This window comes from Dendrobates tinctorius, unplaced genomic scaffold (genome assembly GCF_039654945.1).
Source record: "Dendrobates tinctorius isolate UK_male_01 unplaced genomic scaffold, ASM3965494v1 ptg000085l, whole genome shotgun sequence".
Classification (NCBI taxonomy): domain Eukaryota; kingdom Metazoa; phylum Chordata; class Amphibia; order Anura; family Dendrobatidae; genus Dendrobates; species Dendrobates tinctorius.
Genome location: NW_027361753.1, coordinates 7,709,297 through 7,736,389, shown reverse-complemented (window position 1 = coordinate 7,736,389; position 27,093 = coordinate 7,709,297). Strand labels below are relative to the sequence as shown.

Below are 27,093 nucleotides of genomic sequence, written 5' to 3'. Positions count from 1 at the left end.
TATGGGCAGGCCAGAAGTAGTTAATGATGCTATTTGTAGTCAGCTCTCTCTAGTGGTGGTAAAAGGAGTCAGAAAATGTGGCTTTTTTAAACTGTGTCTAAGCAAAAACAAAACCTAGACCTAGGTCAACTATACTGCAGTACAGTGGCTGATCGAGAACAAACACTTGTCATTAAAGAATGATTGTTACTTGCAGTTTCTTTTGTCGATTAATTCTTGGGTTCATTAGTTTCTAAAGAATGTAAATTATGCCACGACTTAATGATACATAATGTATTATATTATTGAACGGAACAAAAAAAAAAAAAAAAGTAAAAAAATTAGCCTCTTGCTAAATATTCTCTATTGATTTAGTCCAATATTAATGAATTTAATCTTTTATATGTTGCATTATTGCTGTCATATTAATTTTCTTGCAGATGGACCTTTACAGGAACGGCGTCGTATTCTGCACCCGCCGCCTATTACTCAAGTCAGTGCGGGGCGGCCGGTGGGAAGCATTACCCATGTGACGGATGACATCTAGGGGGTTATTTCTCTTTATGGCCGGGAAGGATGAAAAGAAACGTGGCAGGCGAGGAAACGATTCGTCTTGTGACGCACCACAATCTATAACAACCAATTAACTGAAGCTTCTTACTTTTAATTAGATGCCATTTAGGGCAATTATTATAAAGAAAAAAAATAATAATAGACAATAATTGAGATAATCAAAACGGGATGCCGCCGACTGCATTATCCTGGGCTGTGGTTTCAGTGATGGATACCAGAAGGGATGGCGGTGGTTTGCCGCTAATTAATGGAGAGAAGACGACGCAGGAGTGGGCTTCCTTCTAGAAGGAGGAGGAGGAGGAGCGGATAAGGTAGAATTACAGGAATGAGGTGTAAGTGAATGAGGCAGGTATTGCAACCTATGGTTCTGCAGTGGTTATCATGCTAGGCATGCTGGGAGTTGTAGTTTCTTAACAGCTTAAGTGACGCAGAGACAATACAGAGCTAACTGCACTTTTAATTTTAGGAGACAGTTAATGTGGCCACATAGTGAAGTCTGCTTGCTGCTCCGGAACTGGATTCTCTATGGACAGCACCATTCCTGGTGGGGCAAAGAACTGCGCTTTTATATTTTAGTGGGACTTCACCTTGTTTTGTGAGTGATAGGGCTGGATCATTTTTTATGGTTGCATCAGTTCCGGGTTGCAAAAGTGCTGCACGATTGAATGCAAGGCATGTGGTGGAACTGGTGGACTTCATCCTAATGTTAGAGTTGTCGCGACTCCATGACATTGGTCACAACGGTGGTCTCTGGCCGCAACACGGGAGCAGGAGAACCAATTCTCACTTGGCTCTTCTTTTAATTAGCCGGCCTGGCATGACGTCATTGTTGTGGTGTGAAGCACATATGTGGTCTTTCCAGGCTGACTAATAAAAAGAAGAATCGGGAATGATGGTAGGTAATGAGGTCTATCCAGGCTGGCTAATCAAAAGAAGAATCTAGAATGACAGCAGGTAACGTGGTCTATCCAGGCTGGCTAATCAAAAGAAGAATCGGGAATGACAGCAGGTAACGTGGTCTATCCAGGCTGGCTAATCAAAAGAAGAATCGGGAATGACGGCAGATAATGTGGTATATCCAGGCTGGCTAATCAAAAGAAGAATCTGGAATGACAGCAGGTAACGTGGTCTATCCAGGCTGGCTAATCAAAAGAAGAATCTGGAATGACAGCAGGTAACGTGGTCTATCCAGGCTGGCTAATCAAAAGAAGAATCGGGAATGACGGCAGATAATGTGGTATATCCAGGCAGGCTAATCAAAAGAAGCATCTGGAATGAGAGCAGGTAACGTGGTCTATCCAGGCTGGCTAATCAAAAGAAGAATCGGGAATGACGGCAGATAATGTGGTCTATCCAGGCTGGCTAATCAAAAGAAGAATCTGGAATGACAGCAGGTAACGTGGTCTATCCAGGCTGGCTAATCAAAAGAAGAATCTGGAATGACAGCAGGTAACGTGGTCTATCCAGGCTGGCTAATCAAAAGAAGAATCTGGAATGACAGCAAGTAACGTGGTCTATCCAGGCTGGCTAATCAAAAGAAGAATCAGGAATGACGGCAGATAATGTGGTATATCCAGGCTGGCTAATCAAAAGAAGAATCTGGAATGAGAGCAGGTAACGTGGTCTATCCAGGCTGGCTAATCAAAAGAAGAATCTGGAATGACAGCAGGTAACGTGGTCTATCCAGGCTGGCTAATCAAAAGAAGAATCGGGAATGACGGCAGATAATGTGGTATATCCAGGCAGGCTAATCAAAAGAAGAATCAGGAATTCCCATTGTACCCCTGGTGTGATTTCATGTATACTCTTAAAATTTTGGCACAGTTTTAGCAAAACCAGCGACTTTTTTTTGCCCTAAATAGGCACAAATAAAAGGACAAAAACGCAGAGCATTTAATTTTTTGCAAAAAATTGATGAACCATGTGCGACATTTTGAAGAATTTGATGCACAAAATGTTAAGGAATATCTCAAAACAAAAAAATGGACTTAAAAACGAAAAAAAAATGCAAATCATAAATCAGGAGCTATGTATCAATCTAGAGCCAAAGAAACACAGACAATGGGAATCATCGCCTTCGGGTGTCGCTGCCAGAGACACATCAATACTAGGCATTTTCCATTTCATGGGATACTTACACTGCAGTTATCAGGTGGGACGAGCAGTTGTGTGATTTCTCCCCCATGGACGCAGAAGATATGCTTCATCTCTCCAGAGAAAATGTCCCACACAATTACTGAGAAGTCGACCCCTCCTGATATGAGATAGCGCTGGTCATAGCGCGAGGACACTTGGTGGGGATACAGTAAGCAGGTCACCTTGTTTCGATGACCTCGTAACGTTCTGTGAGGCGGCCAACCTAAGAAATAAGATGAAAAAAAAGTAATTTCTATTACCAGACTATGCAAAGATGGCAACATAACAGGATGGATGGCTAAACATTCTGACAGCAAGATCAAAGACCAAGGGTGTGTGGGGTTGTGTATTGGAATTTCCTTGCTCCATCACTGCTGCTTATAAACGGAGCGACACCAATAACGGTATCCAAGGAGTAACATTTCTCCTTGAGGAGAGTGACATGTCAAGCCTGACATGCCAAGGTGAGGAGACATTTAGGATTGCTACTTCCTATAGGTGACACTAGAGTTCTAGTCCTCTTCCTCTCTGAAGAGACAATTTCCAATAACGGAAGCACATTAGGGAGTTGTTATATATGCAATTCCCCAACATACAAACATGGCTTGGATACATCAAGGCTGGACCTATGCTGTAATCATAGGTCTCGTGCACATAATCATTGACGATTCTGAGAAGGGTGAGATTTCCTGACCTCTCCGCAGCATGTGTTCTCCTTGCAGTAGCTGAACGATCGCAGTCTGTGTGGCCGGGACGATAATTATGCTCCCGTCTTCCCGACCGCACACCAGACGCCCGTGAGATGGGATGTAGACGCTGGCGGTCACTTTCAGAGGTTCAGTACTGTTCGGCATCACGCTGAGCTGATCGATAATGCCAGAAGGACGGGGCGCCAGCTTGTCAAAGGCTTCTTGGAGCGACGTGGTTGTGGTGATTTTCAATCCTGTGATGTTGTAAGATCAGAAACAAGAATTAGTGCAATAAAAGAAAATATAAAGTCATGAAACAATGTGCTGCCTAAGTACAGGATATATTCAGTATCCGTATAGGATTTCTATGTCGTGCGGTAGATGCAGTCTGAATGGTGGAGCGCCATTTATGCATGGCTGTCCAATAGAGGGGAAGCAAAAAAAAAAAAAAAAAAAAAAAACACAATGGTAACCCCTTGAATTATATTTAAAGAGTTGAAGGAAAGGAACTGCATGAAATTTTAGTTAAAAAAAACCTCACTAGTTAATGAGGAGCGATCACTTACCATAAACATGTGAGTTTTATTACCTGGTGTAAGTGCAGCTGCTCTCCTGAATCCGGCGATGTTTTTTGTTTGTTCCTGCACCTCTCCGTTCCTGAGATACGGCCTCTTTTTCGCTTTACGTAAATCTAGCTTTATTACTAAGTGGGTGCGAACCTCAAGAAAAGTTTAAAAACCCGCCCACTTAGCTAACAAGTAGAATTACATACAGGGAAGAGGGGGCCATATCTCAGGAACAGAGAGGCGAAGGAACAAAAGAAAAACATCGCCGGACTCAGGAGAACAGCGGGATTCAGAAGAGATAAAAAAAATTATTACTTATTTTTGGCAAGTGATAAGTGGTCTTTAAATCCTCCGCTGCTTCAGTGCCCACATACTGACTGTTCCCATCACACAGTTTCCCTTACATAGAGCAGTGCTGTACGTGCCAGCATTACCGATTGTGGACATAAAGCGTCACCGCAGCAGGAAAGTACACAAAGACTCGGGGAAAACACGAGAATGTCAGCACCCATGGGGAGGGGGATTTAACATGTTTGCTTTAAAACGTGCCCTGCCACTAATTTCATCTCTTCCACTCTCGGACACCCCCTTTAAAAACAGATATTGTGGCTCTGATCTCTTCCACATTGGGAGGCGAGTGGTGGAGCCGGTGAACTCAAGTCTACAAACACCTGCAGATCCCGCACTCGTCCTGGTGGATATTAGTAAGTCTCGACTTCACCGGCCCCGGATGCCAGAGTGAGTGTAGTCGGAATACCCCTGCATGTTAAATCTGTGACACAAATCATCTCGCCGGCTTAAGCCTTCACCTTCGACGTTGTCTTGTTGCTCGAGTTCATCGGGGACGCTCCAGATACAAAGTCTCCCTGAAGAGTCGCCCTGGATCAGAAGCTTATGGAAAGATACTCGGCGTCCATAGAAGAACCTCGTAACCGGAGGGCAGATCAGCATCTGTGGGAGAGAGAGGGGTCTGAATTATTACCGGTAACTTAAAAGGGCTGAGCCATTAGTTTGCCATTACTGTGCTGCGGTGGTGATGTGCAGCACATCAACATAAGAGCTGCTGCCAATCATTGGCTTTGGCATCAAGCATGATTGGTGACAAGGATGCATGTGATGTCATTACTAGTTTGGTGGTCACATTTGCTGCGGGGGGAGCTGGCTGTACATGGAGTTAAAGAGCTAGTATTGGACTCAATCAGACTTTTACACGGTGAGCTCCCCCTAGTGGGGAAAGTACTAACACTTCTTAGCACAACTGCAGCTGCATCCCCCTCCTTTCTCTCCTCCATTTTCTTTTCATCATTTTACACTTGAAAGATTTTTAGTGACAGAGGAAGAATTTGAATATTTTCTCCAAGCATTAAAAAAAAAATAAATAAAATGGGCGTTTTAGGCTCTTGAAAATTGAGGAAGTTTATATCACATGGTAAGTAAAAGTCCCTTTCATTCCCCTGCCTATTGACTTGCTGCTCGCTGGGAGGCGGTGTGCTTCTGAAGATTGACAGTACAGTCTAGTGGCAGCTGCTAGTCTGCACTGTGTGTTCTTCTGTGCCTCTACTAGAGGCAGCTTTACCTCTGCAGCATCGGAAGCGTACAGGGACATCGACAGCTTCGGAGCAGCGCTCACAAGTGTACGCTCCTTGCCTATGCAATCAGATTTGGCTTGTTTCCAAGGAGGCCGGTAAACTAAGAAACGAGCAGAAAACTATAGAATTAAAAAATCCCTCTGTTCATCAGATCGGAGAGAATTTTTTATAGCAGGTAAATTGCAAAGTTGTTCGTTTTTACAAGCACTTACCAAATATTCTCATTTATGAACATAAGACAACCCCTTTAAGGCATAAATAAATATATTAGAATGGTTTTCCAAGAGGGCATGGCTCGGCCAGGCATGCGAGAGGCCGCTTAATTGGAGAGGTCCAGGGATATCAGCCACTCCCGAACTCCAGCGATACGACTCCTCACAGCTCCCTGCACTCACCGGCATCCATCTGCGGAGGAAGCATGGCCGGAGGCATTGCAAAAAAAACATCAGTAGGCTGCAGCCGGATGCAGGCAAGGAATCCTAAAATGGCACAGATGCGCCCTCAGCGGGTACAAGGGCAGGAGGATCACCTGCTGTAAGCGCAGGAATGAAATTAGCTGGCTTCGACCATAACCCTGGGCAAAGGGGCACCCTTCCCTGATGAGGCACACATACAACCTGTTGATTCCCGCAGACATGACCAGCAGATCCTGGCCTTGTTGTCTAAAACCCGGAGAACAGAGTCAGAAGGAATAATGAAAAACAGAAGGCAATAATCCTACTGAGCATTTTGAAAAATGGCTGCGCTCTCTGCTTGGGCAGAGTTCTTATCTCTACTCATTGCTGTGGAAAGAGAACACAGGTTACCCACCAGACCGCTATCACCAGGGGCTCCTCCACGTCCAGTCCTAAATCATGCCGCTTCATTATAAAGTACTGACAGGATTATCCTCAAGGCTGGACATCTCCCGCAATAGCCAGAAAATGTCCTTCTTCCCAGATTCTTACCCTGAAAAACTCAGAGTGGGAGGGACATCCTTTTTTGAGCATCCTAAGGAGGCACTCCGCTGGGTTTGCTTAAATGAGTAGAGGATCCGTCAAAATCTGCAACGCTGACCACTTACTCCCTAGAGCTTTGTGCCATCAGTGACTGTCGGAGTTACATTTTATAACAGTTTACCCAACTTCATCCTGTCCATTATCCTATACCGGTAGGCTCCCAAAGAATATTAAATGCTAATTTTTCTTTTTTCACGTTGTCCATCCGTTCTATGCACGGTTGCAAAATGGACTGCTGCCGTCTCCCATCTTCCCCTATCAGGGGACTCAATCCCATCTCCAAGATCCTCTCCCAATATGTTGTAGGTGTAATAATAATAATATTAGAAAATACCTCCTACTAGAAATGTAGTATAATTCTCCTATGTCATTTACCCCATGTTCAGGGCATTACAGTAGCTTAAGTATACATGGTTACGACCATATAGTGACAGTTAGTTGTTAGCGGTCATAACTATGGACACCTAATCTACTGCGGTGCCCTGCACATGGGGTAAGCGACAGTCAAGACGTGTTCACAGACCTATTCCCTTTGAATTTATCTCCTCTAAGATAGATATAAATGGTAGATTCATAAACATCTGCTGTAAAATTTTTGCTAAGGAATTAGTATTAATAACGGTCCATATCCCTCCTACTTATAACAATAATATAAAATGTTGGCAGCATATAATGATTGGGCGCCTGGTGTTGGGGTACTAAGCATGAGAGACTTCAATAACACCATTATCCCATACTGGGACAGACAAGCCAGATAATGCCACGAAATCTGCCCCAATAGCCATATCCAGGGAGCTTCTGCCAGAATTGTCACTATCGGATTTGTGGTACGTTATGTATCCTTGGGTTCGGCAATTCTCCTGCCATTCTAAGTCACATGAAGCCCTATCGCGCATTGATCTAGCTTTGGGAACAGAGCATATCCTCCCTCTTGTGGAAACGGTGGAATATCTACCTAGAGAGCCATCAGATCGTTCACTTTTAATCATGAGCTTATGTATCTTACTGAGACCAGAATCATACGTTACTTCATTGTCCATGAATCCATTACGGCTCCAAATTATAGATGTCTATCTGATCACATCTTGAACATTATTTTAAAGATATTTTAAAGAACATATAATCTCTGTTACTCAAAATATTATATGGGAGGTCATAAAAGCCTGCTTAAGGGGAGTTTTGATAGAGGCAATCAGTTGGTGTAAGGCTACGACAAGGCGGTTCCTCCAAGTCCCTAGAGGAGCATGCAGGCTTATACTGTAAGTCTCCTCACTCTGACATGGCTTGGCTTGTCACTCTCCAAAAGGAGAAACGTTACCTATTAGACCCAACTCCAAGATAGAGTAAAATCCCCGGGGGAGCAGTTTGCCCTATCAGGCTCAGTGAGGGACTTGAGCAAGGTGCATGAGGCAATCAATACACATGATAAAGAAAAAGCTAAAATTCTGTTCTCCCAGCAACGATTCTCCAACCTGAGAACAGACAAGGTGAAGGTGTTGGTCTGCTTCTTTCAACAAAATGTGCTTTTTGGGTAAACCCAAGTATAACCCCACTTATGTTCTCAGGTCCACACCATCAGACTTTTTCACCTCTCACTATGAATGGATGACCATTGTGTACCACCCACCGGGCCTATCATACCCATTTCTGGATCACACCGCAACTTGTCTCCTGCTCCTGTACGTTCTATCCTGTGACATTCCCACTTTCATCATGGGGGGGATTTAACATCCAAATTAATAATCCATTCTCCCCATCTGCTACTCATCTTTATCTCTAACCTGCTCTCCTTTTACAGCTTACTAATTCTCTCTCACATGAAGACACTGGACCTCGTCTTCTTCAAACTTTGCTCAGTGTATGACCTTACTAACTCCCTTCTCCTGCCCTCTAACCACAACCTTCTCTCCTTTTCTGTTAATATTGGTTACTCCACTCAGGGCACCCCAAAATTGGGAACATATAGGAATATTTGTGCCATCAAATCCCCTGCAACTTATGGAGAATTTATGATCATCAGTGGCTGAAATCTCCTTCCCTTGCAGTCCACAGCTTTGCTACATTATTAGAATACACTGACGCAGACGGCGGCAACCCTGGCACACGCTGCAAACATTTTTTTCTCCCGCGGGGCTCCAGGTGTGCCAAACGGCTGGTGAGAAAATACCTTTTCGCCATAGATTTCATCCATTATACATTTATACTAAAAACCTACAATTCTGCCCTTCATCTCTCAACACAAGCGACTTCACCACTCTCATAACTGCAATAACCAACAATCTAAAACGACTGACAATTTTCACTCCCTCGTCAACCTTAAAGTGCAGGCCCTTCAGCGATGACAATCAGGCAAATCTAGATCATATCCAACGAGAAATTTTCTTCCAATCCTAATTTTATGGATCACTTCCCTCCCGTACTTCAAGTTCACTTACTTTGAACTGGATACAGTTGAAGAAGTTACTGGGTTCATCGCTTCTTCTCGCCCTACTAGCTGCACCAATGTACTCTCTCTCACCTCCTCCAATCAATCTCCCCGGCTTTCACTACCCACTTAACTAAAATATTTAACCGCTTTCGTCTGGCATCTCTCCCTTGTCTTTTAAACATGCCTTTATAACCCGTTTGCTAAAAGAAAAAAAACTACATCCCTCAAGCAGAACTTCTCTGCTAACTATAGATCAATCTCTGAACTTCCCTAAATTAATAAACTCCTGGAACGCTTGGTCTACTCCCATCTAATATGCTCTCGGTCTCGGTTATTTTCTTCTTGACCCTTTACAATCCGGTCTTCCGCTCTTTACACTCTACAGAAAATGCCCTTACTATAGTATCTAACAATCTACTAAAAGCTAATTCTAATGTACAACATAAACTTATCACAACCACCCACAAAGCTCTCCAAAGTACTGCACCACCCTACATCTGCTCCTCTTCTCTAGTTACCATCCTAATCCTGCTCTCCACAGTACTTCACCACCCAACATCTCCTCCCTTCTCCGGCTATCAATCTACCCCTGCTCTCCATAGTACTTCACCACCCAACATCTCCTCCCTTCTCCGGCTATCAATCTACCCCTGCCCTCCATAGTACTGCACCACCCTAGATCTCCTCCCTTCTCCGGCTATCGACCTACCCCTGCTCTCCATAGTACTGCACCACCCTACATCTCCTCCCTTCTCCGGCTATCGACCTACCCCTGCTCTCCACAGTACTGCACCATCCTACATCTCCTCCCTTCTCCGGCTATCAATCTACCCTTGCCCTCCATAGTACTGCACCACCCTACATCTCCTCCCTTCTCCAGCTATCAATCTACCCCTGCTCTCCATAGTACTGCACCACCCTACATCTCCTCCCTTCTCCAGCTATCAATCTACCCCTGCACTCCACAGTACTGCACCACCCTACATCTCCTCCCTTCTCCAGCTATCAATCTACCCTTGCCCTCCATAGTACTGCACCACCCTACATCTCCTCCCTTCTCCAGCTATCAATCTACCCTTGCCCTCCATAGTACTGCACCACCCTACATCTCCTCCCTTCTCCAGCTATCAATCTACCCTTGCCCTCCATAGTACTGCACCACCCTACATCTCCTCCCTTCTCCAGCTATCACCAAACCCGTGCTCTCCACAGTACTACACCAGCATACATCTCCTCCCTTCTCCGGGTATCACCATACCCTTGCTTTCCAGAGTACTGCACTACCCTACATCTACTCCCTTCTCCAGCTATCACCCTACCCCTGCTCCCCACAGTACTGCACCACCCTACATCTCCTCCCTTCTCCGGCTATCAATCTACCCCTGCCCTCCATAGTACTGCACCACCCTACATCTCCTCCCTTCTCGGCTATCACTATACCCCTGCACTCCACAGTACTGCACCACCCTATATCTCCTCCCTACTCCAGCTATCACCAAACCCGTGCTCTCCACAGTACTACACCAGCATACATCTCCTCCCTTCTCCGGGTATCACCATACCCTTGCTTTCCAGAGTACTGCACCACCCTACATCTCCTCCCTTCTTCGGCTATCACCCTACTAGCGATCACTGTTCAGTTAATAAAGTCTAACAATATCTAGATTCCGAACATCCTTCTTCCATCTGCAGGACTTCTCTAATGCTGCACCAGTTCTCTGGGATGCACTAGAGAAGACAATTCAGTTAATACCCAGTATTCATATTTTTAAATTAACTTTTCTCATTTGATAACATTTCCACAAAATCTGGTCTCTTCCATCATCTGCTTCAACACAATCCACATATATAGATACTGGCTGGTTCACGCAGCTTTCCCCTAATACCCTAATTTATTACAAAGATGGCTGGTCCATACAACACAAGCATCTTTTGCTTTTGTGCCCCCCACCACCCCCACACCTCCATGTAGTCATTGTAAGCTTGAGAGCAGGGCCCTCCCTCTTATTATATTGTCCAACATTGTTTGTACATGTCTCCTCTGAATTGTAAAGTGCCGTGGAATATGTTGGTGTTATAAAAATGAATTTTTTATTTTAGCAAAATTTCTACACTCGGATCCTTAGAATGGAGCTGTGGAAGTTTCCGTGAGCGCAGCAGTCCCGCTTGCTATGAATACATGGCTGCGTTGCTGCCCCCTGCTGGTATTGTTCCCTCGCATTGTTTACCCAGCAAATGACGCTCGTTTCTTTTATGTCATTCAATTATCTGCTTTTCTGTTTATGAACAATATGCCGATCGCTGTGTAAAATTTGCAAATTGTCTCCAAAAAGTCATTATGGTGGAGACAATGAAAAGGCGCAGAATGAAAGACATCCTGAATATAATTGCGCATTGTTAAGAGGGAGCGAGGAGCCGCTGGAAAACATAGAGGCGGGAGGGATCTGAATAACGGCAATTAAGTTGTTTCAGAAGAAATTGGTTGGCATTTAGGATGGCGCACTGAATTCTGCGGCTGCCTGGCGCTCTAATGAAGACGTTAACTTACTAATCAATGGGATATACTTGTCACACAGCTACAGAACTGATAGGAAGCCCAGTACAAAGACCACCTGCGGCTCCATGACCGCCACCGCTGCCTAAAATTAATAAAAAACACAGAGCAGACTCCATTACTTGCCAACAAAGACACGTTTTACAATACAAAAATACACAAAGTGACGACAAGTTGCCGGATTATTACAGCGGCCTCCGGCTGTGCATTTACTAGAGTACGATTCCTGTAAGCAGCATACAAATACTCTATCACCACTGCAGCACAAAGAGGGCATAGGTTTCCTAACTTTCTGAAAAACATCTAAAGTCTACAGGCACTGATCCATTGCTATTACCCCTTTAACTGCCAATAAAGCGCATCTGACAAAATGTCATGTCATGTGTAAGTGTACATGAGGAGTAACACTTTTTTTTTTTTAAAGTAAAAAAACCAGATATAAGCAGCAGCAAGGAGGAAATTATACGGAAATACTGAGCAGTGTAGATGTAAATCCAGTTCTCGAGTGGTAAAGTTTGTGAGCAGTGTAGATGCAAGTTCAACTCTGGAGATGTAAGGTTTGTGAGCAGTGTAGATGCGAATCCAGCTCTTGAGTGGTAAGGTTTGTGCACATGTTGCGTTTTTGTCACTTTTTTTCCTGCAAAGTTGTGTCGCTAAACCTGAACGATTTCCGAGTGCTAGCAAAGTGAATGAAATCACTGAAATTTCATGCACAGTTAGCTTGTTTTTTATTTACAGATTTTAAATAATTTCTTTTCACTTGCAGGTTTCATCCATCCTAATAACCCTAACCCTTATGTGTGGGAAAATCTGCAGTAAAAATGCCTGCTTATACTAGTTTTGTTGAAACAAAAGTGACCATTGAAGAGGTACCTTTCTTCAGTGCCAAGTTATTAATGTGCTATAGAATAAGCCTTCTACAGAAGTCCCATCCTGCCCTGTAGAAAGTGCTTACCAGCCTTAGGCAAGTGCCTGCTCCAAAGGGGTCCAAAACATGGATGTTATGCTTTTGGGAGATGCATGGGATGTTAGGCTACTTGCACATGTCCCAAAATTTACATGAGCCTTACCACAAGGGATTTACGTATTCGTACCAGGGAACAGTTCAGGGATATCGCTGCAGCCAGGGACCTTCAGTATCCATCTTCATTGAAAAACATTGCATTGCAATTTAGACATAGTCCTGACTTTGACCCTAAGGCCTGTTTCACACATCTGTTTGTGACCATCAGTCAAAATCCGCCGTTTTGGAAAATAACCGGATCCGACATTTTTCTTTTTGCGGATCAGTTTTTTCCCACATTGACTTTCATTATCGGCAGATTTTGACTGATGGCCGTCCGTAGCATCTGCATTTTTGCGGATCCGCCAATATTTTGGCGTCCGCTGACCTGACCGAACGGACCCTGTAACCTTTTTTCTCCCTCCGGATCCGCTATTCTTTGTTTTAGCCTGCAATTCTGTCTGGCTGCTGGATGAAATCAATCAATCTCTCGCTATCTCCTTACCGTTCCAGCGAAACCCCCACATCACGGCTGGTGCTCAGTATATCCCTCCCGCGATCCATCGCAGCTACTCATGTCACCTGGTCCCGCGAGATCACGGCCCCGACATTGCTCCTGCTCCCACCCCGGCTCCCGCGAGATCACGGCCCCGACATTGCTCCTGCTCCCACCCCGACTCCCGCGAGATCACGCCCCCGACATTGCTCCTACTCCCACCCCGGCTCCAGCGAGATCACGGCCCCGACAATGCTCCTGCTCCCACCCCGGCTCCAGCGAGATTACGGCCCCGACATTGCTCCTGCTCCCACCCCGGCTCCAGCGAGATTACGGCCCCGACATTGCTCCTGCTCCCACCCGGGCTCCAGCGAGATTACGGCCCCGACAATGCTCCTGCTCCCACCCCGGCTCCAGCGAGATTACGGCCCCGACATTGCTCCTGCTCCCACCCCGGCTCCAGCGAGATTACGGCCCCGACAATGCTCCTGCTCCCACCCCGGCTCCAGCGAGATTACGGCCCCGACATTGCTCCTGCTCCCACCCCGGCTCCAGCGAGATCACGGCCGCTCCCTGAGGACACTACAGCACCGGTATTTTTTCATTTTTTCTCCCAGGCGCGGTTCCTTTAAATTTTCACCATCGGCGGATCCGTACATCCGCCAATCCTCTGCCACACGTTTGTCAGTCCGACTGCGGATCCGTTTTCCGCTATTTTGGCGGATTTGGACTGACAGAAAAAAACTGAAGTGTGAAACAGGCCTAAGGATTTTCGAGTACGAGGCATAGACAAAATATATTGTGGTTTCAGAGGGACGATCTCAAACGCCTGTTGGCTACAACCGAGAGCTGCTGGATAACGAACCTTGCCACTATGGTGTCAGCTCCAACCAAGAGCCGCTGGATAATGAACCTTGCCACTCCGTCGTCTCAATGAGAAACCGAATTTTGCATCATTGCTGTGATAGCAAACATTTTTTTATTTCATTGTCCTATCTTACCTATTGTTGTTTCTATCATTCGTATAGATTGATATTTTGGTAATTTGTCCACCTTCATTTCTGTTGGCGCCAAATATATCGTGAACCGGAAGAAAACAACAGAAGTCTATTAAGGCGCTTTATTCTCACTATACCCATCCAACATATGTATAGTGTCAAGTCCATCTCTATACATGAATGTGCATTTTCTTCTTTGCATCCACAGGTTTTTCCATCTCTTGTAATCGCCATGTTATGTTATTTTTCTTGGGTCTAATTGTACTATGGAATATTCTATATTTCATCACATCCTTAGTATACGTATTTGAAGAGTTATTCATAGAATGGTAGAGTAGGAAGGGACCTCCTGGGCCATCTGGTCCAACCCCCTGCTCAAAGAAGGATTCGCTAAATCATCCCAGACAGATGTCTGTCCAGCCTCTGTTTGAAGACTTCTATTGAAGGAGAACTCACCACCTCTCGTGGCAGCCTGTTCCACTCATTGATGTCAAAAAGTTTTTTCTAATATCTAATCTGTGTCTCCTCCCATTCAGTTTCATCCCATTGCTTCTAGTCTTTCCTTGTGCAAATGAGAATAAAGTTGATCCTTCTACAATGTGACAGCCCTTTAGATATTTGTAGACCGCTATTAAGTCTCCTCTCAGTCTTCTCTTTTGCAAACTAAACATTCCCAAATCCTGCAACCTTTCCTCATAAGCATTCACCTGATCCATCTCCAACATGGCGTCACAGTCTAATGGTTCAAGTCACACTGGATATATGGACATCCTTTTCCCGTTCTATTTCTTCAACGCTAGTGGGACCATTCTGCCTATTCACAGTGTTATATAATCTCATGCGTGTGCTCGTAGTGGTGTGGCATGCGCATTTTGGGATGACGTCCGGAGGTGGGCAACACTGCGGTATTTGACCGGAAAACTTTAAAAATCCATGTATATATGAGACTTTAGAACAGAGAATATTTAATCCCTCGAGAAAGCGGGCCAGCGAAACGTATGTCGGAAAAGCAGCCATCATATGTGGAATTTCTGCTGTGTGTCTCAGGAGTAAGATTTATACTAGCATTTATTTAACTCCACTGTTGTTATGCACCAGCACCTTTGCATCACATGTATTGTACTTGATTGGAAGCCTGCTGTACTAGGGCGTTTTCCCTTGAATTGCACTTTGTAGCCTGCTCTCCATAAAGTGGCAATTTTCTGCAAGTTCAGGACTCGTTGGGTGTTCCCCTTTCCCTGCTGCAATGTTCTAGCTGACATTTAATGTGTTAGGCCTGATTCACACATCCGTTTTTTGGCGTCCGCCAAAGTGTGAAAAAACGGATCCGTTTCCGTTTTGCCACAAGCGGATGCTAACGGATCCATTTTTTGGACGGATCCGCTTTAGATATTAATGCAAGTCTATGGGGAAAAAAAAACGGATCCGCCAAAAAAAATGGCGGATACGTTTTTTTGCAAAACGGCGGATTTTGACGGACGTCAAAAAACGGATGTGTGATACAGGCCTTAGTTGTTATATATGGTCATCCGATTTCACCAATGCGCCATTATAAAAGACCTGCTTTTTGTGACACACTTACTTGTGAAGCTAAAAATTCAGGGCTTAGTGGGTGTTCCCCTTTCCCTGCCACAATGTTCTAATCTACATCTCCTCCTCACTATCCTTGCCACACTGACATTGTGGAGCAAGCAGTGGTTTCTCCACAAAGATGAACCTCAGAAGTGCCCCCTTGGATACACATATCTTCTCTGATCTCAAAGGTCTTGTGTGGTGCTCAGGAGGTTAGCGAGAAGCTGGCTCCACATGGGTTCCATCTGTAACTGTGGAGGATCTGCTGCACCTTTCTCACAGCTCTACATAGGAGCTGCATACACCAAACGGTTGTTTAATTTAATTTTTTTTTTTGCAATTTGCAAATTTACAGTGCCTTGCGAAGTAATCGGCGCCCTGGAACTTTTCAACCTTTTCCCACATATCATGCTTCAAACATAAAGATACCAAACGTAAATTTTTGGTGAAGAATCAACAACAAGTGGGACACAATTGTGAAGTTGAAAGAAATTTATTGGTTATTTTAAATTTTTAGTGGCAATTCAAAAACTGAAAAGTGGGGCGTGCAATATTATTCGGCCCCTTCACTTTCAGTGCAGCAAACTCACTCCAGAAGTTCATTGTAGATCTCTGAATGATCCAATGTTGTCTTAAATGACTAATGATGATAAATATAATCCACCTGTGTGTAATCAAGTCTCCGTATAAATGCACCTGCTCTGTGATAGTCTCAGGGTTCTGTTTGATGCACAGAGAGCATCATGAAGACCAAGGAACACAACAGGCAGGTCCGTGATACTATTGTGAAGAAGTTTAAAGCCGGATTTGGATACAAAATTATTTCCAAAACTTTAAACATTCCAAGGAGCACTGTGCAAGCGATCATATTGAAATGGAAGGAGTATCATACCACTGCAAATCTACCAAGACCCGGCCCGTCCCAACTTTCATCTCAAACAAGGAGAAGACTGATCAGAGATGCAGCCAAGAGGCCCATGATCACTCTGGATGAACTGCAGAGATCTACAGCTGAGGTGGGACAGTCAGTCCATAGGACATCAGTCATACACTGCACAAATCTGGCCTTTATGGACGAGTGGCAAGAAGAAAGCGATTTCTCAAAGATATCCATAAAAAGTGTTGTTTAAAGTTTGCAACAAGCCACGTGGGAGACACACCAAACATGTGGAAGAAGGTGCTCTGGTCAGATGAAACCACAATCAAACTTTTTGGCAACAATGCCAAACGATATGTTTGGCGAAAAGGCAACACAGCTCATCACCCTGAACACACCATCCCCACTGTCAAACATAGTGGTGGCAGCATCATGGTTTGGGCCTGCTTTTCTTCAGCAGGGACAGGGAAGATGGTTAAAATTGATGGGAAGATGGATGGAGCCAAATACAGGACCATTCTTGAAGAAAACCTGTTGGAATCTGCAAAAGACCTGAGACTGGGACGGAGATTTGTCTTCCAACAAGACAATGATCTCAAACATAAAGCAAAATCTACAATGGAATGGTTCACAAATAAACGTATCAAGGTGTTAGAATGGCCAAGTCAAAGTCCAGACCTGAATCCAATCGAGAATCTGTGGAAAGAGCTGAAAACTGCTGTTCACAAACCATCTCCATCAAACCTCACTGAGCTCGAGCTGTTTGCCAAGGAAGAATGGGCAAGAATTTCAGTCTCTTGATGTACAAAACTGATAGACACATACCCCAAGCGACTTGCAGCTGTAAATCGCAGCAAAAGGCGGCACAACAAAGTATTAAGTTAACCCCTTTACCCACAAGGGTGGTTTGCACGTTCATGACCGGGCCAATTTTTACAATTCCCTTTATGAGGCAATAACTCTGAAACGCTTCCATGGATCCCACTGATTCTGACATTGTTTTCTCGTGACATATTGTGCTTCATGTTAGTGGTAAAATTTCATTCATATAACTTGCGTTTATTTGTGAAAAAAACGGAAATTTGGCAAAAATTTTGAAAATTTTGCAATTTGAATTTTTATGCCCTTAAATCACAGAGATATGGCACACAAAAAACTTAATATGTAACATTTCCCACATGTTTACTTTACCTCAGTACAATTTTGGAACAAAAATTTTTTTTGTTAGGAAGTTATAAGGGTTAAAAGTTGACCAGCGATTTCTCATTTTTACAACACCATTTTATTTTTAGGAACCACATCACATTTGAAGTCACTTTGAGGGGTCTATATGATAGAAAATACCCAAAAGTGACACCATTCTAAAAACTGCACTCCTTAAGGTGCTCAAAACCACATTCAAGAAGTTTATTAACCCTTCAGGTGCTTCACAGGAATTTTTTTGAATGTTTTTATAAAAAAAAAAAAAAAAAAAAGAACATTAACTTTTTTTCACAAAAAAAATACTTCAGGTCCAATTTTTTTTATTTTACCAAGGGTATCAGGAGAAATTGGACTGCAAAATTTATTGTCCAATTTGTCCTGAATACGTTGATACCTGATATGTGGGGGGGAAACCACTGTTTCTGCGCATGGCAGAGCCCAGAAGGGAAGGAGCGCCGTTTGACTTTTTCAATGCAAAATTGGCTGGAATTCAGATTGGACACCATGCCACGTTTGGAGAGCCCCTGATGTACCTAAACAGTGGAAACCCCCCACAAGTGACCCCATTTTGGAAACTAGACCCCCCCCCCAAGGAACATATCTAGATATGTGGTGAGAACTTTAAACCCACAAGGGCTTCACAGAAGTTTATAACGTACAGCCGTACAATTAGAAAATGATATTTTTTTCCACAAAAATGATCTTTTCACTCTCAATTTTTATTTTTCCAAGGGTAATAGGACCCCAAAAGTTATTGTGCAATTTGTCCTGAGTACGCTGATACCCCATATGTGGGGGAAAACCATTATTTGGGCGCATGGCAGCGCTCGGAAGGGAAGCAGCGTCATATGACTTTTATGGCTGGAATTGAGATCGGACACCAAGTCACGTTTGGAGAGCCCCTGATGTGCCAAAACAGAGGAAATCCCCCACGTGAACTTTCAGAAACTAGATACCCTAAGGAACTTATCTAGATGTGTGGTGAGAGCTTTAAACCCACAAGGGCTTCACAGAAGTTTATAACGCCCGGGCGTGAAAATAAAATAATCATATTTTTTCCACAAACATGATCTTTTAGTCCCCAATTTTATTTTCCAAAGGGTAACAGGAGAAATTGGACCCCAAAAGTTGTTGTCCAATTTGTCCTGAGTACGCCGATACCCCATTTGTGGGAGAAAACTACTGTATGGGCACACGTCGGGGCTCGGAAGGGAAGTAGTGACGTTTTGGAATGCAGACTTTGATGGAATGGTCTGTGGGTGTCATGTTGCCTTTGGAGAGCCCCTAATGTACCTCAACAGTGGAAACCCCCCACAAGTGACCCTATTTTGTAAACTAGACCCCCCCACGGAACTTATCTAGATGTGTGGTGAGCACTTTGAACCCCCAAGTGCTTCACAGAAGTTTATAACGCCCGGGTGTGAAAAAAAATCATTTTTTTTCACAAAAATGATATTTTCGCCCCCAATTTTTTATTTTCCTAAGGGTAACAGGAGACATGGGACTCCAAAAGTTGTTTTGCAATTTGTCCTGAGTAGGCTGATACCCTATATGTGGGGGTAAACCACTGTTTGGGCGCATGGCAATGCTTGGAAGGGAAGGAGCACCATTTGACTTTTTCAACGGAGAATTGGCTGGAATTGAGATCAGACGCCATGTTGCATTTGGAGAGCACCTGATGTGCCCAAACAGTGGAAACCCCCAATTATAACTCCAACCCTAACGCCAACACACCCCTAACCCTAATCTCAGCCCTAGCCCTAGCCCTAACCCTAATGGGAAAATGGAAATAAATACATTTTTTTTAATTTTATTACTTTTCCCTAACTAAAAATAGTTTTTGCATCACCACATATTGAGAGCTATAATTTTTCCATATTTTGACCCACCGAGTCATATGAGGTCTTATTTTTTGCGGGACGAGTTGACGTTTTTATTGCTACCATTTTCAGGCACGTGACATTTTTTGATTGCTTTTTATTCCGATTTTTGGGACGCAGAATGAACAAAAACCAGCGTTTCATGAATTTCTTTTGGGGGGTGCGTTTACACCGTTCCGCGTCCGGTAAAATTGATAAAGCGGTTTTATTCTTCGGGTCAGTATGGTTACAGCGATACCTCATTTACAGTGCTACAAGTAGTATTCAACCCCCTGCAGATTTAGCAGGTTTGATAAGATGCAAATAAGTTAGAGCATTCAAACTTCACACAAGAGCAGGATTTATTAACAGATGCATAAATCTTACAAACCAAAAAGTTATGTTGCTCAGTTAAATTTTATTAAATTTTAAACATACAAGTGTGGGTCAATTATTATTCAAGCCCTAGGTTTAATATTTTGTGGAATAACCCTTGTTTGCAATTACAGCTAATAATCGTCTTTTATAAGACCTGATCAGACCGGCACAGGTCTCTGGAGTTATCTTGGCGCACTCCTCCATGCAGATCTTCTCCAAGTTATCTAGGTTCTTTGGGTGTCTCATGTGGACTTTAATCTTGAGCTCCTTCCACAAGTTTTCAATTGGGTTAAGGTCAGGAGACTGACTAGGCCACTCCAACACCTTGTTTTTTTGCCTCTTGAACCAGGCCTTGGTTTTCTTGGCTGTGTGCTTTGGGTCGTTGTCTTGTTGAAAGATGAAATGACGACCCATCATAAGATCCTTGATGGAGGAGCGGAGGTTCTTGGCCAAAATCTCCAGGTAGGCCGTGCTATCCATCTTCCCATGGATGCGGACCAGATGGCCAGGCCCCTTGGCTGAGAAACAGCCCCACAGCATGATGCTGCCACCACCATGCTTGACTGTAGGGATGGTATTCTTGGGGTCGTATGCAGTGCCATCCAGTCTCCAAACGTCACGTGTGTGGTTGGCACCAAAGATCTCGATCTTGGTCTCATCAGACCAGAGAACCTTGAACCAGTCTGTCTCAGAGTCCTCCAAGTGATCATGAGCAAACTGTAGACGAGCCTTGACATGACGCTTTGAAAGTAAAGGTAAGGTAAAGGTACCTTACGGGCTCGTCTGGAACGGAGACCATTGCGGTGGAGTACGTTACTTATGGTATTGACTGAAACCAATGTCCCCACTGCCATGAGATCTTCCCGGAGCTCCTTCCTTGTTGTCCTTGGGTTAGCCTTGACTCTTCGGACAAGCCTGGCCTCGGCACAGGAGGAAACTTTCAAAGGCTGTCCAGGCCGTGGAAGGCTAACAGTAGTTCCGTAAAGCCTTCCACTTCCGGATGATGCTCCCAACAGTGGAGACAGGTAGGCCCAACTCCTTGGAAAGGGTTTTGTACCCCTTGCCAGCCTTGTGACCCTCCACGATCTTGTCTCTGATGGCCTTGGAATGCTCCTTTGTCTTTCCCATGTTGACCATGTATGAGTGCTGTTCACAAGTTTGGGGAGGGTCTTAAATAGTCAGAAAAGGCTGGAAAAAGAGATAATTAATCCAAACATGTGAAGCTCATTGTTCTTTGTGCCTGAAATACTTCTTAATACTTTAGGGGAACCAAACAGAATTCTGGTGGTTTGAGGGGTTGAATAATAAATGACCCTCTGAATAAACTTTTCACAATTTAAAAAAAAAATTAAACAAAGAAATAACATTCTTTTTTGCTGCAGTGCATTTCACACTTCCAGGCTGATCTACAGTCCAAATGTCACAATGCCAAGTTAATTCCGAATGTGTAAACCTGCTAAATCTGCAGGGGGTTGAATACTACTTGTAGGCACTGTAGGTCTTTTTTTATGTTTTGGCGCTTTTATGCAATGAAAACAATTTTATATAAAAAATAATTATTTTTGCATCGCTTTATTCTGCGAGCTATAACTTTTTTATTTTTTCACTGATGCTGCTGGGGTTCGCTAAAGGGGTTAACTAATGGGACAGTTTTATGGGACGGGTCCTTACGGACGCGATGATATTAAATATATGTACTTTTATTGTTTGTTTTTTTATTTTCAAAAAATGAATTAGGGAATATTTTTTTTTTCTTTTTAATTTAATTTATTTTATTTAGCGATTTTTTATAAATTATTTTTACACTTTTTTTCTTTTTTTTTACTTTATTACAATGTCCCAGGGGGGACATAACTGTCATGTGACAGATCGCTGATCTGTCACATCACAGATCACTGTGACAGATCAGCGATCTGTCACAGGCAGTGCTGCAGGCTTCCTCATGCCAGCGCTTTGCAGGCAGTGAGGAAGCCAGCTCCCTGCAGGCCCCCGAAGGTCCCCGCGGCGATATTGGATTCGGGGGCCTGCAGGGAAGGAGGCCCCTGCAGCAGCGCTGCACACCGCGCTGCTGTGGGGGGTCTCAGGGAAGCACGGAGGGAGCCCCCTCCCTGCCGATGCTTCCCTAAACCCCCGGTACACTGTGATCGTGTTTGATCGCAGTGTGCCAGGGGTTAACGTGTCGGGGGCGGTCCGTGACCGCCCCTGACACATAGTGCCGAGTGTCAGCTGTGATAATCAGCTCACACCCGGCCGCGATCAGCGGCGCTCACCCCGTGAGTGCCGCTGAACGCGCTAGACGTCCTATACCGTCCATGGGCATAGGGGCCCAGGTCCCATGGACGGTATAGTACGTCTCATGTCAGAAAGGGGTTAAAGGGGCTGAATAATATTGCACGCCCCACTTTTCAGTTTTTGAATTGCCACTAAAAATTTAAAATAACCAATAAATTTCGTTCAACTTCACAATTGTGTCCCACTTGTTGTTGATTCTTCACCAAAAATTTACATTTGGTATCTTTATGTTTGAAGCCTGATATGTGGGAAAAGGTTGAAAAGTTCCAGGGGGCCGAATACTTTCGCAAGACACTGTACCTAATGTAGTGAAAATGGTTGCAAAAGTTTTACATAACGATGCATCAAAGCAAATTTCATTACTCTTAGTATAAAATCGGGTGACAGTCTTTGTTGGTCATAGGAATGTTGAGTGATATTTAAAGGGGTAACTAGGGGATAAAAGAAAAACAAAAAACCTCAAAGTGGTTAAAATAAAATATAAAGTAAAACCATCACCTTTACTAATGCCTCGCCATCCAGTTCTGACTCCTACCCAGTCCTAGCCGGTCTCTACTTCCCGAAAGAGGCTTGCTCAGACAATCACTGATTGAGGCCGGTCTTTGCTTCAGCCACTGATTGGCTGAGCAGGTATTACCAGACAGGAAATGAGACAGCACCATTATCTCTGGTTTGTACAAAGTGTCAGAATGGGATCAAGGAGGGCAAGTATTTATTGTTTGAAAGGGGATTGGAGTCAAATAAAAAAAGGAACAAATAAAATATCTACTATACAATCCCTTTAATTTTAGAACCCAAGTGAACGCCGTGTAAGCATGCAAAATTAGCAGCAGTTCAGGGGTGCAGAGGTAATAAGAAAGTGCATAAAAGCTCAAAGTCTTACAGTGCATGCAGGCCCCGAAAACCCTACACACCATGCCATATTAGCCACGGCACACCACACAGTCATTACCCCTCTATGGCACACAGCGAAAATCAACTCTTACATGAGACTCAGCCGGGAAAACGTGGAGTAAAGTCCTTGGCGTGTATAACTCTAAGACTCCTGGGTCAGGGTAGTGGCCACATTCTGGGATTTCCACAACGGCTTCCACATCAAACCTCTCCAGCGCCTGCTTATACCACAAAACCACATGTAATGAGTCCCATTATGAAGAACAGGGCTGGACCAAAGTTAATAAAACAAAAAAATGAATAGAGAAGCACTGCTGGGTGAGACATCAGATGGAAGACGAAATTTATAACCTTTGTCTTCCTTTTCCTGAACTCCTCTAGGCTGGATAATGACCAAACCAAAGCTCGACCTGACTTTCATGTGATCATATATCAGTTTGGATTATGGTTCACCAGAGAAGCCCAAAAGAGCTCACTGATGGATTCACTGGCAGCTCATTCTGGAGTCTGATACATAAAGGCTACAGAAGTAAAACGATCCAAAATTTTTAATGAAATCCTCCTGTGAAAATGGCTACTAGCCAAATAGAAATGCATTATACTAGGAGAACCACAGTGTACAAATATATGAAGGGACAGAGATCTAATGACCTGTTTACAACTAGGCCAGCGACGGTGACAAGGGAGCATCATCAACGTCTAGCGGAAAGAAGGTTTCATCATCACAGATAGCGATTTTTAACTCTGCTAGTAGTGAGATTACGGACTCTTTCGCATCCGAGCAGCCAGAGTGCAGACGATTTAAGGGTACGAGCAGCAAGAGTATGGACGCTTTAGCGTACGAGAAGCCAAAGTACGGACGCTTTACTGTATGACCAGAGTATGGACGCTTGCGCATCCGAGCAGCCAGAGTGCAGACGCTTTAGCGTGCGATCAGCCAGAGTGCGGACGCTTTAGCGTGCGATCAGCCAGAGTGCGGACGCTTTAGCGTGCGATCAGCCAGAGTACGGACGCTTTAGCGTGCGATCAGCCAGAGTACGGACGCTTTAGCGTGCGATCAGCCAGAGTACGGACGCTTTAGCGTGCGATCAGCCAGAGTACGGACGCTTTAGCGTGCGATCAGCCAGAGTACGGACGCCTTAGCGTGCGATCAGCCAGAGTACGGACGCTTTAGCGTGCGATCAGCCAGAGTACGGACGCTTTAGCGTGCGATCAGCCAGAGTACGGACGCTTTAGCGTGCGATCAGCCAGAGTACGGACGCTTTAGCGTGCGATCAGCCAGAGTACGGACGCTTTAGCGTGAGATCAGCCAGAGTACGAACGCTTTAGCGTGAGATCAGCCAGAGTATGGAAGGTTTAGCGTGAGATCAGCCAGAGTACGGACGCTTTAGCGTGAGATCAGCCAGAGTACGGACGCTTTAGCGTGCGATCAGCCAGAGTACGGACGCTTTAGCGTGCGATCAGCCAGAGTACGGACGCTTTAGCGTGCGATCAGCCAGAGTACGGACGCTTTAGCGTGCGATCAGCCAGAGTACGGACGCTTTAGCGTGCGATCAGCCAGAGTACGGACGCTTTAGCGTGCGATCAGCCAGAGTACGGACGCTTTAGCGTGCGATCAGCCAGAGTACGGACGCTTTAGCGTGCGATCAGCCAGAGTACGGACGCTTTAGCGTGAGATCAGCCAGAGTACGGACGCTTTAGCGTGAGATCAGCCAGAGTACGGACGCTTTAGTGTGAGATCAGCCAGAGTATGGAAGGTTTAGCGTGAGATCAGCCAGAGTACGGACGCTTTAGCGTGAGATCAGCCAGAGTACGGACGCTTTAGCGTGCGATCAGCCAGAGTACGGACGCTTTAGCGTGAGATCAGCCAGAGTACGGACGCTTTAGCGTGAGATCAGCCAGAGTACGGACGCTTTAGCGTGAGATCAGCCAGAGTACGGACACTTTAGCGTGAGATCAGCCAGAGTACGGACACTTTAGCGTGAGATCAGCCAGAGTACGGACACTTTAGCGTGCGATCAGCCAGAGTACGGACGCTTTAGCGTGAGATCAGCCAGAGTACGGACGCTTTAGCGTGAGATCAGCCAGAGTACGGACGCTTTAGCGTGCGATCAGCCAGAGTACGGACGCTTTAGCGTGAGATCAGCCAGAGTACGGACGCTTTAGCGTGCGATCAGCCAGAGTACGAGCGCTTTAGCGTGAGATCAGCCAGAGTACGGACGCTTTAGTGTGAGATAAGCCAGAGTATGGAAGGTTTAGCGTGAGATCAGCCAGAGTACGGACGCTTTAGCGTGAGATCAGCCAGAGTACGGACACTTTAGCGTGCAAGCAGTGAGGTTATGGAACTAAATGCCACATGATGTGACTCACTAAAAAGTACAAGCATGGCTTGGATGCCTTTTTTGAAAAAGACAATATTCTGAATAATAGTCTGATTGTTGTACATGGGCTGAGGAAGGAGTTTTTCGCCTAATATCGGGCTATTACCATCGGCCTCATGGGGCCTCAATTTGAATCCAATGGACTGGTGTCTTCTATCATCCTTAAGCTATGATATATGATCTGCTAACAGCTAAATCAAATGGTCATTACTCCATGCTAATTCTCTTGGATCTCTCTGCAGCATTCGACACTGTGGATCATCAGCTCCTCCTCACTATGCTCCATTCCATTGGCCTCAAGGACACCGTTCTCTCCTGGTTCTCCTCCTATCTCTCCGACCGCTCCTTTACTGTATCTTTTGCCGGTTCTTCCTCCTCTCACCTTCCCCTTACTGTTGGGGTTCCTCAAGGATCGGTTCTAGGCCCCCTCCTCTTCTCCTTGTACACTGCCCCTATTGGTCAAACAATCAGTAGATTTGGTTTCCAGTACCATCTCTATGCTGATGACACCCAATTATACGCTTCTTCTCCTGACATCACGCCAGCCTTTCTAGAAAACACTGGCGATTGTCTAAACGCTGTGTCTAATATCATGTCCTCACTATATCTGAAACTGAACCTGTCAAAGACTGAACTCCTGGTGTTTCCTCCCTCTACTAATGTACCTATACCCGACATTGCTATTTCTGTGTGTGGTTCCACTATTACTCCCCAGCAACAGGCCCGCTGTCTTGGGGTCATACTTGATTCCGAGCTTTCCTTTGCCCCCCACATTCGATCACTGGCTCGCTCTTGTCATCTGCACCTCAAAAACATTTCTAGAATTCGACCTTTTCTTACTTTGACTCTGCAAAAACTCTTACTGTTTCTCTTATTCACTCTCGTCTCGACTATTGTAACTCTCTTCTAATCGGTCTCCCTCTTACCAAACTCTCCCCTCTCCAATCTGTCTTGAATGCTGCAGCCAGGATCGTATTCCTCGCCAATCGTTACACCGATGCCTCTACCTTGTGCCAGTCATTACACTGGCTACCCATCCACTCCAGAATTCAGTATAAACTTATTACCCTCACCCACAAAGCCCTCCATGGCTCAGCACCACCCTACATCTCCTCCCTTGTTTCCGTATACCACCCTACCCGCGCCCTCCGTTCTGCTGATGACCTGAGGTTAGTATCCTCAATAGTCAGAACCTCCCACACCCGTCTCCAAGACTTTACACGTGCGGCGCCAATTCTTTGGAATGCACTTCCCAGGTCAATACGATTAGTCCCCAATCCCCACAATTTTAAGCGTGTCCTGAAAACGCATTTATTCAGACTGGCCTACCGCCTCAACACATTAACCTAACCTATCCCTGTGTGGCAGAGCCAAAAGTTTTACCATAACCAGGTTCCCAGCATCATGTTCCCACATGCTTTATGCACCCATTAGCCCTCTGTGTCTGTACTGTTACACACTTAACATTATGGCTGGTCCATACAATCAGAGCAACTGTTACCACCCACCTTTCGTGTCTACCTCTTTCCTCATAGACTGTAAGCTTGCGAGCAGGGCCCTCACTCCTCTTGTTATTTGTTATAATCTACTGTATGTGATTATTGTTATGCTGTAATGTCTATTGTCTG

General features: G+C 44.8%; 1 protein-coding gene across 9 annotated transcripts in view; it reads right to left on the bottom strand.

Annotated features, from left to right (window-relative positions):
* The window catches only part of WDR7 (WD repeat domain 7), a 402,328-nt gene that overhangs the window by 310,736 nt on the left and 64,499 nt on the right, over positions 1–27,093 (bottom strand). For 5 of the 9 annotated variants that reach the window (XM_073584835.1, XM_073584827.1, XM_073584830.1 and 2 more), the window contains 4 exons: positions 23,177–23,305; positions 4,753–4,894; positions 3,383–3,631; positions 2,691–2,911 (listed from right to left, as the gene is read on the bottom strand). In XM_073584835.1, coding sequence (XP_073440936.1) covers positions 2,691–2,911; positions 3,383–3,631; positions 4,753–4,894; positions 23,177–23,305 — 741 coding nt within the window. The remainder of the gene's footprint in view (positions 1–2,690; positions 2,912–3,382; positions 3,632–4,752; positions 4,895–23,176; positions 23,306–27,093) is intronic. The other 4 variants (XM_073584829.1, XM_073584831.1, XM_073584832.1 and 1 more) reach the window with 2 other exon arrangements.